Source organism: Aedes aegypti, chromosome 3, assembly GCF_002204515.2.
Source record: "Aedes aegypti strain LVP_AGWG chromosome 3, AaegL5.0 Primary Assembly, whole genome shotgun sequence".
Lineage (NCBI taxonomy): Eukaryota > Metazoa > Arthropoda > Insecta > Diptera > Culicidae > Aedes > Aedes aegypti.
Window position 1 is genome coordinate 406,904,797 of NC_035109.1, and position 12,625 is coordinate 406,917,421.

The 12,625-nt window shown below is 37.2% G+C and overlaps 1 protein-coding gene across 3 annotated transcripts in view; it reads left to right on the forward strand.

The window, feature by feature from the left end:
* Positions 1 to 457: 457 nt before the first annotated feature.
* Positions 458 to 12,625, forward strand: part of LOC5568595 (dual specificity protein phosphatase Mpk3) — a 113,274-nt gene continuing 101,106 nt past the window's right edge. The window contains exons 1-2 of one of the 3 annotated variants that reach the window (XM_021855939.1): positions 458 to 699; positions 1,377 to 2,128. In XM_021855939.1, coding sequence (XP_021711631.1) covers positions 1,738 to 2,128 — 391 coding nt within the window. In that variant the 5' untranslated portion in view covers positions 458 to 699; positions 1,377 to 1,737. Of the gene's footprint in view, positions 700 to 1,204; positions 2,129 to 12,625 lie in introns of those variants that run through there. The other 2 variants (XM_021855940.1, XM_021855937.1) reach the window with 2 other exon arrangements.

Genomic DNA, 12,625 nt, shown 5'->3' on the forward strand with positions numbered 1-12,625 from the left:
GCCAAAGGATGCCAAATTTTAGTGCCTGTCTCGGTACGTCCTTCAAATTTTCAACCAATACCAATCTGTTGCATACATGCAGGATGCACGCGTTGTGTGTGCGCGGTCCGAATGACGGTGAGGCCATAGTAACGCGTCTGCGTCCGCGAACGCGATGCGATCAAAGGATTTCCTGTTGTTGATATTCTGCTTTGCGGGCTCGCACACGCGGACGCGTCGCTCGACGCGTTTACTATGGCAGCGCCCTGAGGCAGTAGGCTTTGCGAGGCACCCAACAACCCTCCAATGCATTTGTGTTCCCGATCGACACACGGTCTACTTGTGATGCACAAATTCAGCGGGCGCGCCGGGAGAGTGAAGGAATGTTGCTTTCGAATGGGTTGGCAATGTAGGCGCGTTCAGTGCGCATGTGCCATACTGGTTGCATATCTGCTGGCAACACACAGCCCAAGAATTTCCTTCTCCAAAACGGCATCGGCAGAGGCAGAACGACTGCCCGTGAGATCCGGGAGAGAGTGTGATGTTTTGTACAATTTAGCATTATAGACTGCTGGGTGTTGTTATAATTTTCCGGTTTCCCGTTTAGTTTTGATGCCCCCGTGCATCGAAATCTCAAGTGTCCTCAAAGTTGTGAAACGGAATGTAATGAGTGATGTTTTATTCGTGAGTTGTTGATGGGTTTTTCAGCTGTGAAAAAAGGTGTGCATTGTGGGTGGAATGACGGGTGATGTTTTTTTTTTTTGTCAACGGTGGGAGGGGATGCTGCGCGTGCTACAGAAGATGCGAACGGAGTCCAAAAGGAAAGGACCACATCACAGCGGCTAGATTACGCAATTTAGTTTTGTGGACGACGGAAGTTGGCCTTGAAAGTGTTTCGTGATAGATTATTTCGCATAATTGCAACAAAGTTGGCCATGTCAATTCATCTATCTAACTATCGAACCAGTTTACCAGAATTTGAATCTGGTTCCTTTGATTATTTTCCAACCCCTGATGTTTTGAAGCTGCAAATGGCTAACGCTGTCTATTCCCCCGTCGATGTCAAAATTCATTGAAGACTTACACAAACTCAAGGGCCAACACTCACGCAAAGCGCCGTTGGTTCTCTGCTTGTGTTCAGCAGCGCAGCACACATTGCCATGCTTCAGCCTACTCCATTGGTATGCGTTCGCCCCAACACATGAACAGGCGATTTTAATTCATTATTTCAGTCGGATTTCGTTCAGAAAGAACACTTCGCGGTCTCTGCTTTACTTGGTGGAGTCTCTTCAAACGCTACGGTGGTGTGGTCCCGTTCTGATGTCCCGGTCGTGTCGTTATCTGTAACCATACGCAGTAGTCCGTGTTTCGTGCCTCCAATGCATACAATATTGCAGCTCTAGTGTTAATCTGTCCAGTGTCACACAAGCGTCGAGCACAGTTGATGCATAATAATAGATAGCTCTTTGATTGGAAAGCCGTGTCATAGTTTCGAATTAGAGAAAAAAAAACAATAACAAATTGATTTGTGTGATGAGTAACATCTAGGTGTGTCGATAAAAGTCTTCAAAAGTCGTCGCGATCCAAGTGACCCGTAGAGGAAGTTTTTGATAGTTGTCATGAAGAAGTGAATTCCGTTGGTGACCGTGAAAGCATCTGATTTACAGCATCGCAGTAGGCGGTGCAGTGTGTTGATTACCATAGTGATTGTTGTTTTTTTTTTCGAGTGTTGTTCGTGCAGTAGGCTTAGTGTCCGAGATGCCTGACCACGATATCGAGATAATAACAAGCGAGCAGTTGCACAGCGAACTGCGAAAATCGCACAAAAATTTTATCATTCTCGACTGTCGCAGTTCAAATGAGTTTACCGAGAGCCACATCCGTACGGCGGTAAACTTCAGCATTCCGAGCATTATGCTCCGAAGGTTTGCCGCTGGTAAGATCGACATCACGTCAACGATCAAGTGCCGAGATTTGAAAGAAAGGATACTGTCCTGCTACAAGGAGAGCACCTTCGTGTTGTACAACAATAGCAACGATGGGGTGATCAACGATCCTGGCTACAATAATCAAACGACAAATGACACTACAATCAACGTGTTGCACAGAAAACTAAAGCAAGATGGCTGCCGAGTGGTGTGTCTTGAAGGTTAATATACACAACTGTTTAATTCCTTACTATCGCCCAGTTTCCGCCCATTTCACCCAGCTAGCGATACCCGATCCCACCAGCTGTATCCATTTAAAGCCATTTCCTTATTGATGTGATCCAGATCTTAGTCATCGCCATTCATCATTAATTGATTTAAAAGGAAATATCATTAGTGCTGTGTTGCTCTGCGCTTCTGCTGTTGTGTAGAAAATAATTATTATTCATAGCCTGCTACGGTGGTGTTCGTACATGGAATCCAGCGGTGCCAGTTATTCCAGTTTTGTCGGTGGTCTGACTAGACATTAGAATTGTGCAAAACATTCTCTTCTGAAATGCGGGTGCAAATTATTTATGTCAAAACTAATGCGATTTTTTGGCATTCTAAATGGCAGCATCAAAAAATTACTTCAGTTATTTAGAATGTTTATTGAATATGGAGGGTAAGGAGCGAAGTGAATGATGATTGTGGCGAAGACTAGTTTCAAATACTAAACAAGAGTGTAATTATTACCAAAATTGGTGTGTGATACTTCGAAATCTACTAGTTTATTTTGAATATTCAAACTTTTTTGTCTGAATCTAACAATCTAAACAATGCGGAATTGCTCCAAACTGTGGAAAAGCTTCTCGTTCAGAACCTTTGAGGTTGTCTTTTAGAAGCTTTCTCTCATAATCTAAGAAATATCTCACTAGAAATTGGAAAACCTCTCGTTAAAAGCTGGAAAACTTCTTTTCCAGATATGAGAAAGCTGGAAATCTTCTCTTCCAGAAGCTGGAAAGCTTCTCTTCCAGAAGCTGGAAAGCTCTCTTCCAGAAGCAGGAAAGCTTCTCTGCCAAAAGCTGGAAAGCTTCTCTTCCAGAAGCTGGACAGCTTCTCTTCTAGAAGCTTGAAAGCTTCTCTTCCAGAAGCTGGAAAGTTTCTCTTCCAAAAGCTGAAAAACTTTTCTTCCTGAAGCTGGAAAGCTTCTCTTCTAGAAGCTGGAAAGCCTCTCTTCTAAAAGCTGGAAAGCTTCTCTTCCATAAGCTGGACAGCTTCTCTTCTAGAAGCTGATAAGCTTCTCTTCCAGAAGCTGGAAAGCTTCTCTTCCAAAAGCTGGAAAGCTTCTCTTCCAGAAGCTGGAAAGCTTCTCTTCCAGAAGCAGGAAAGCTTCTCTTCCAGATTCATACTAATATTTTTTTACTTTTTCATTCGTTTTGCTGTTATCCACGTTATCTGTTTGTCTTATTTCGTTTAGTATGTGATGCATCCCGCAATGTAAAAGTTACCTGCATTATCGAAGATACCCCGTTTTACGGTACTCTACTTGAGACTTAAGTCAATTGAATCTTTTCTGTTGAATGGAAAAAAAGAGAAGGTGGGTTTCCTGAATATGATGCTGTTTTCAGAAATGTTCCAGCACGTCTGTAGTAAAACAGTTGTTATCAGTTTCAGAGTTTATTTGAGAATGATGTCTGGTCAGTAGAATGTCAATGATTATCCTAAGTCATAGTCTACTATGATTGGGAGTAGCTTAGTATCTAATTATTATAATTAACAATAGAACATACTATATTCGGTCATCCTGACTCGTCGATGTCCCCATCGACGTCATAATTAGAATTTAAATTGGAATCTGAGAGCCATTTTCGCATATTATTTGGTGAACAAACTGAACTGAATGGTATATTTGATATTTGAAAACCGTCTATATCTGTGACAAAGTACCGATCATTTGGCAAAACCTTCTTTATGATGTATGGACCTATAAACTTTCTTGATAATCTATTATTAACTTCAGTTTTAAGCACAATAAAATCGCCTTCTTTGTAATTTTGAACAGCTTTTCGCTTTCTTTTGCTTCTGATCGAATTTCCAATATATTTTGATTTCGCGATGGAAGTTGTTTATTTTTACTAACGTTTCTATGTTATTGCTTTCTTTGTTTGAATTGTTCTGGAGTGTACCAAAAAGCAAAATACTTGGAAAATTTTTAATAACCCGTATTATTATAAACATATTCTAAATTTGGTAACAAAATATCCCATTTTAGATTCGTATCTTCAATTAATTTGGCTAACATGGGAGTGAGTGTTCTATTGATTCTTTCAGCTTGGCCATTCGCTTCAGGGGTATAGGCTGCTGTTTTAATATGCTCGATACAACGATCCAAACAAAAGTTTTTGAAACTTGTAGATGTAAAACAACTACCTCTATCAGTAATAATTCTTAATGGTCGGCTATAATGGTTGATATATAATTTTAAATTTTCAATAACTTCTTTAGTGTTAGTCGTTTTAGTAGGATAAAATTTAACATATTTTGTGAATGCACCTACTACTACAAGAATGTACTTAAAATGTTTAGATGATCGTTGGTCAATCGGACCATAATGGTCTAAATGAAGAGTGTGAAATGGGATTTGTCCTTTATCGATAATTTTGAGAAATCCTTCTTTTTTCGTATCTGATGGACTATAAAATATACAACTTAAACAGTTATTTATATATTTTTTAACAATTTTTCTCATGCTTGAAAACCAATAAAAATGTTTAATCTCTATTATTGTTTTCTCTATGCCAATATGCCCTAATTGATCATGACATATTCGTATGATACTATCAATCATTATTTTAGGCACAACCAGTAAAAGTTTTTGATTATCTTTCCTAAATAATATTCCATTTTTTAATTCAAAATTTGGAAAAGTATTTGATTCTAAGTGAATTTTGATATTTCTTATTTTATCATCTTGTTCCTGTGCTAAAATCACATTTCGTTCAATGTCCTCAGTATTCAATAAGCATATATGCTGCTCTTGACTGTAATCCAGCTTATGCTTTCCTGATTTTTTCTCAACATCACCCATTGATAATCTGCTTAAGGCATCTACATGTTGCATTTTCATTCCATCTCTATATTCTAAACTATAATTATAATTTTCTAAGAACAAGGCCCATCGACTTATTTTAGGATTAATTTCTTTTTTAGCCAAAGTTTGTGCTAAAGCATTACAGTCAGTGAAAATTTTAAATTTTATACCAGACAAATAAACATGAAAACGTTTTAAGGAATGAATTACTGCCAGAGTTTCTAATTCGAAGCTGTGTAACTTACTTTCATATTCATCCGTTTTTTTACTGAAGAAGCTCACAGGGTGATAATTCCCATTATTTTGTTTTTGTAAAAGAATCGCACCGAAACCATGTGAGCTTGCATCACAATGTAATTGCGTTTCCGCTTTTGGATCATAAATGGCTAATACTGGAGCTGATTGCAGTTTATCTCTTAACATTTCGAAAGCTTTAACTTCATTTTCATCAAAAACAAATTCAGCATCCTTTTTCAACAAATTATGCAGTGGCCTGGCGATTGATGCAAATTTTCTTATAAATTTCCTAAAAAACTAGTCAAACCTAAAAATCTTCGAACATCTTTCGTACTCTTTGGTAATGGAAAATTGGAAATAGATTCAATGTGAGATTTACTCGGTTTTCTTCCATATTTATTTATAGTATAGCCTAAATAATCAATTTCATCAAAACAAAATTTACATTTTTTAAGATTTAGTTCTAATAAATTCCCACTTAAAATTTTTAAAACCATTCCTAATGTAGGCCAAAAGGAACTTTTAAATATTCATATTGTCCATTTGGAGTAACAAAAGAAGTGTATTTGGTACACTCAGAAGCCATTTTAATTTGATGGAAACCTGATTTTAGATCCAAAATTGTATAAACTGATTTACATTTAAGCTTGTCAAAAATATCTTCTATCAATGGTAAAGGGTAATTATCGCGATATGTATCTTTATTTAATTTTCCATAATCTACGCACAATCGTATTTCATCATCTTTCTTAGGAATAACCACAATTGGACTAGCAAATGGAGAATCACTTTTCTTAATGATTCCCATTTTTAGTAGTTCATCAACTTTTTTATTTACTTTAGCTTTATCATTTTGAGAAAGTCTTCTTGGCTTAAAATGAAATGGTGCAGCAGATTTAAGCACTATTTTCATTTCATAATCTACTTCAGGAGAAACAGGACGTTGACAGTTAAAATAATACATTTTTAAAATATGATGTAATCTTGCCAAATAATCTTTACCTATATCTCCTACATGCTCGACAGATTTCAAATTGCAAACAATGTTTGTATTTTTTACCTTTGTTTCAGCTTCGTTTGTATCATGTTTAATTTCTTTTTTAAATACGCGAATTTTGCTCTTTTCAATAATAGTTTTCATCATGGGATCAAGAATAACATCTCTTCCAATTATTACGTCATAGGAATGTATAACCGAGTCAGGAACAACTAAAAAAATAATTCTGAAAAATAAATTTTGAATTTTTACATTAGTAACTAATCTACCAACAATCTTTAGTCCAGTTCCTCCAATACCCTTGTAAAAGCTTTTACTAATATAAGGTAAAATGTTTCCACGTTTCGCTAAACCAAGACGTATTAAACAAACTGGACTACCTGTATCAAACAATGCTTTTAAATCAATTTTAAATTCAGTCAACGTAATATCTACCAATCCGTCGTGCTCTAAGTCATCTGTCTTGTATTCAATGTCTTGGTTCTGGACAACTGCAATCCTTGACGGTTTGTCATATACAAGTTTCCCTCTGTCATCAGGACTCCATTTGGATGCAGTTCCTTTGAATGTTGATCTGCTGTAGTGTTTTCGCGGCCTCGTACATTTCGCAGCTATATGTCCAGGTAGATTACAATTGAAGCAAACAGGAGCATTTGACACGGGTTTCTTGGACAGATGAATCGTTTGAAAAGCTTTCAGTAGACTTGAAATTGATGAAAATCCACCCATTTTGGCTTGGTTCTTCAAGTGACGATCAGGAATACCTTCAATCACATAGTCAATGAGCTCATCTTCATCCATTTTCAACGGCATGGCTAGACTTCTTTTTTCAACAAAATATTCCAGAAATGTCTCCTCCATTCTCCACTTTCGCAGTTCAAGTTTTCTTCTTACTTCAAATGCACTAATTGTAATAGTGAAGGTCGTTTGAATAAGATTGAGTACTTCTGAGTATGTCTTGTTGAACAAATTTGATTGTGACGATAGCCAAAGCTTTGCGTTTTTCTGCAGGTGTTTGAAAATTATAAGTTTCATAACTTCTTCTTCAACCTTGAACGTTTTTCTTGTCTGCTCTACGGTATTGATGAAAAAATTCACGTCTTCATTTGGCGATCCCGAAAAGAACGGCAAGAAAGCAGATAATTCATCCAACTTGATGGCGTGCGTTTTAGCTTGGTTTAACTCAACTTCAACATTACAGCTACGTTCTCCGCTAATTTGACTAATCGAATGACTTGGTCCTGCGATCATCGTATCGGATTCATTGATGGCATCTTGAGAAGGAAGACCACTTCCGAGATTCTCTGGTGCTTCATTTTCCGACCTCAAACGGCTTCGCAGGAACATTTTTCGTATCCCACTTCTGATATTTGTAGTAAAACAGTTGTTATCAGTTTCAGAGTTTATTTGAGAATGATGTCTGGTCAGTAGAATGTCAATGATTATCCTAAGTCATAGTCTACTATGATTGGGAGTAGCTTAATGTTCTATTGTTAATTATAATAATTAGATACTAAGCTACTCCCAATCATAGTAGACTATGACTTAGGAGTAGCTTAGTATCAAATTATTATAATTAACAATAGAACATACTGTAACGTCACAGTTTTGAGCTACATGTCGTTAAAATTCTATGAATGTTTACATGCAATTTATACTAAAATTTATCATTCTTTTTAGTAATCTAACTTATCAAATATGCAGAATAGGACTCAAACTTTCATGTAGGGTATAGTTTGATTTAAATTGAATTATTAAATTTCGATTAAATAGATATTTTTTTTGGCAAGTGTCGTTTCCAAAAAAATTTTTTCGTTGCTTCCATATGCCGAGATACAACACTTTTCTAAAGCAGCAACAAACAGCTTTCGATCATCAAAAGTATTATGATCTTTAATACGCAAAGTTTAAATTCTGTCCTAAATTAAGCTAATAAATCGCAATACAAGCTGGTAAACTTGTATACAAGTTGGCTAAAATTGTTAAATAATGTTCTATAATAAATAATTGTGTGTGATATGATATTTTAGAAAAAGGAAATGGTTTCAACATTCTTAGAATAAGTAAATAGCAGTATTTTGGCGCTTGAGAGAAAAAAATGTCCGCATTGTAATTTTGGCATGACTCCTTGTGGTAGGCACCACCTTCTAAGATCTTATGTGAATTCAAGATGTGTGATCCTTGGCAATATTCCTTAGTGGTAATAGCATGAAATCATACATTTATCATTTTCTCAGGATTTTTATTGAAAATTAATTAAGATCCTTTGGAAAACCCTGGACAAATTCCCAGATAAATCCTCGATGAATTACCGGCGATTTTTCTTAGATACTCTTTTGCATACTCCTAATCAGATTCTCGACGATTTCCTCTCGAAATTCTTAGATTTTTGATAACTAAACTTCCTTTTGATGGATTCCTATTGAATAGATCTGGATCTGGAATGATCTTGGGGGACATCGTAGAGCGTCTTTGTATTCCTCATAGATCCTTCATTAATTTGTTGACCTGGTATACTATCCAACAATTCATTTAATAATTGGAGATTTTAATCAAGCTACAGAATCAGTAATAGATTTATTTCATCCATCTAATTTTTAGTAAACTTTCCGCCTATTTTTTTTTTTTTTTTTTTGGAAATCAATGTTTTGCGTCGTCTGGCATCACTCTACTGCGAGAATTCAATACCACCACTCGGGAACACAATATTGTATGAATGAGATTTCCATTCCTATACACATGGCCTCCTATGATCGCTGGCGGTTGTCAGTTTCATTATAAACTTGTCCAGAGATTCCACCACTGAGTGTTGGTGCACATAGCGCATACCTACACAGAGACATGTGCCCATGTTCGTCGCACAGGTTGTTCACTGTGTCCCCATACCGATCTGCCTACATCCCGAACGCCGTTTCCAGCAGGCTATAAAACGCGCCTGCGCATTGTTTATATATTTACAGTCGATTACTGTGGCCCGACATTGCGCCTCCCTTCCGCTCACCCTCCCCACACCTCCTTGCTCCTTGTTTGTGCGCGCGTGTCTTCCCAATTCAACTATCGCCTTCCATCCTGCCCCAAACCGAAACCAAACACCCTCTCCACCCACTCCCTCGCACACACTCGCGTCTCGCCCATAATCAAGATTTCATTCAGTTTTATCAACCCAACCTACGCGAACCTCAAACGAGAGGCATTTATATAGTAGACCAGCGTAGTTTTTTTTGCGCTCGTGCCATTTCTTTCCAACCAACGGTCGTTTGTTCTCGCTTAGCTATTTTCCCTCCCCGCCGAGAGCTAACTTCTCGGGCCAAGGGAAATTCGGAGGGAAAACTCCCAGCACCTACGCTGCTTAGCTAACAATTCCGAACGATTACGTTGGGCCGTTGCGAATGTAACCAGGTCTCATCCCATCATCGGCAGCTGCCATCGGTGCCAATATAGTAAATTACTGCTCCGGGCGCTTCGATGTAGAGCTCCTAGGTACATGAGTAAATGAGACCGCTGAACAATCGGAAAACTCCCCCGCCCTAAACGCCCAGGCACACTACGATGGCGACGCCACATTTTCATTCATCTTTTTCCCCCCGATCGGCGACGAGGAGCGTGTCGATATGTCGTCGCAGAAGCAGACATAGGAGGCGATGCGACGTCGTCAAACGGAGTGTGCGGAATCCCAGTTGGCCTTGATGACGAGGTTCTTCCTTGGCTCGTGGCGCAAGGGGGGGAGTAGAGGAGGAACATTGGAAAACGAGGCCTGCTACGGTGATCATTTCTTTCCCAGAAGAAGCGCGGCAGGGTTTTTCCAAAGATGGAACATTGATGGGGAACCCATCCGTCCGCCGGTACACGCCTTTTGTGTCGAGCCCACGCGCACAGCGGAAGCACTGCAAGTGGGTGGCGTACCTAATATTGAATGGGGCGCTGGACGTTTCACCTTTTTAGATTGACGCTCCTGACTTTCGATTTGGGATGCCTCTGATGAAGAAAACGTTGCGATTGATGCACATGTTCAGGTGAATTACCGATACACGGATGAGGGATCTAGACGGTCCCAAAGTTCCGATGCACATGATAGGTATCGCAATGTTGGGTTTTAGACAGGAAAATATTTTAACGATACCTTGATAAAACCATGACAATTTAAACACCAAAAGCTTTTTGTTCAAAAGGAACATTTTGCAATTTCTTTCTTGAATTTTACACGCATCAAGATATGCTTCAAAAGAATTTTTTAGCCTATTTTAATGTGTGCAAAATTCTGACAAGGAATTGATCAAGAATGCGATTTTTTATTCGTACGAATTTGAAAATTAAACGAAGCTGACTTAGTAAAGTTTTGCTAGGAATTGACAACAATTTTCGAGCGATTATTTTACGTCCGATTTATATCTCGATTGCCTCCAGGAACAATCCCAGAAATCACTACAGGGATTCTTTGATCAAAATTTGCTGAAGGAATGAATTCAAAGATCACCCTCGAATTTTCCCAAGATTTTTTGAGAATACTACAAGTATCAAACGATAAATTTTTCTAAGGATACATTTAGACATACTTAAAAAGTTTCTCAAGGAATTTATCTGGATCGCTAGATTCAAAAGTTACTTCAATTTTCTCGAGAATATCTTTTAGGACACCTACAAGAATTCCTCAAGGAAATTGTAAAATAAATTCATTAAAATATATCTTCTCGCTTTACACGAATAGTTGCTGCCTGAGAGAGAGAGGAGACAGCTCACTGACAGTTGGCATGTTGTCTTGCCTTCTTTGACTTATTTCTTGGGTTGTGCACAACGGTCGGATGAACTTATTTTGGTTTTTGCGAACGTTTGGAGGGCGAAGATTTCTTTGAAGTTTATGCTGTGTTTTCCACTGAGGAGGAATTGTTGTGAACTTTGGACTGAGGACTTCTTTTTCGAACTGTTGGTGGCAAGCTGTTCAAGAGAACTTTTGGCTTTAGAAGCGTTCCAGTTTCTGTATTGCGTGGATTTTGAAGTTTGAAGTTGACTTTCAAGAAGAGAAACTTTGACGTTTTTTGATTGAGCTGAGTACAATTTTTATGTTTCTTATTCCTACAATTTTCTTCATTTGTAGCTTTTATTAGGTTTTTTTTTGTTGATTTATATTCCCCGTTGTTTTCCAATTATGGAAACCGACGGGGATTCACCAAATTCAAAAGAGGATGATCATTCTGCACCTCTTGAGGCAGCATCCAAACCATTTCGAGTTAAGTTATTTCCTGCCAGTTTTCTTGGTCCATATCCAGTTTATTTTCGGAAAAAGGACAAACCTATAAATGTTTTGTTGATTTCTGCAGAGGTGTATAAACAATACAAATCTGTTAAAGAAATCAAAAAAATATCTTTGGATAAGTTAAGAGTAGTTTTTGGTTCTCGTGGAGATGCGAATGCTCTACTTGAATCTAACTTATTTTCAAATTAATATAGAGTGTACGCACCTTGCGACTCATGCGAAATTAGTGGTGTCATTTATGACGAATTTTTGAGTTGTAATGATGTTATTGATTATGGTTTAGGAATTTTTAGAAATAAATCAATTTAACCTGTGAAAATTCTAGATTGTAATAGATTATCCAAATTATCATTTAATGGCAGTAATACAAATTATGTCCATTCTGATTGTATGAAAATTACTTTTGCGGGCTCTGTGATTCCCGATTTTGTTTCAATTGACAATGTTACATAAAGTGTGAGACTTTATTATCCTAGGCTAATGCATTGTACTCGTTGCCTTTTGTTTGGACATACTTCAAATTATTGTTCAAACAAACCAAAATGCTCGAAATGTGGTGAATCCCATTCGTCATCAGAATGTGATAAACATTCTGATGTTTGTATTTATTGTAAATTAAATCATAGTTCAATCAAAGAGTGTTCAGTTTACAAAGCAAATCAACAAAAGTTCAATCAACAAATTAAATTAAAAAATCGTTTCTCTTATTCAGAAATTTTAAAAGCTTCTGGAGATTTTGCTTCTTCTAATATTTATGAAACATTATCAGATTATGATGATGATAATTTAAATGAAAATTCTAATCAATTTATATACAAACCTCCAACCAAGAGAAAGAGACCAAATTTATTATCTGGTAAAATTAATGATAATTGTGATCCTCAGCCATCTACTTCATTTGATAAAAGTTTTCCTCCTCTTGATACTACTTCAAATCCCAAAAGTATACCAGGATTTCCAAGAGTAAATGATGATTGTTCCAACAATAAAAACTCTAAAGAAAATATTGATGATTCTGCAAAAAAAATTGACAATCATGATAATTCCATTTTGAGCATTTTGGAACAGGTAATAGATTTATTAGAATTAAATGATTTTTGGAAAAAACTGATTAAAAAATGTTTACCAGCTTTAGCTTTTCTTCTTGATAAATTAAATTC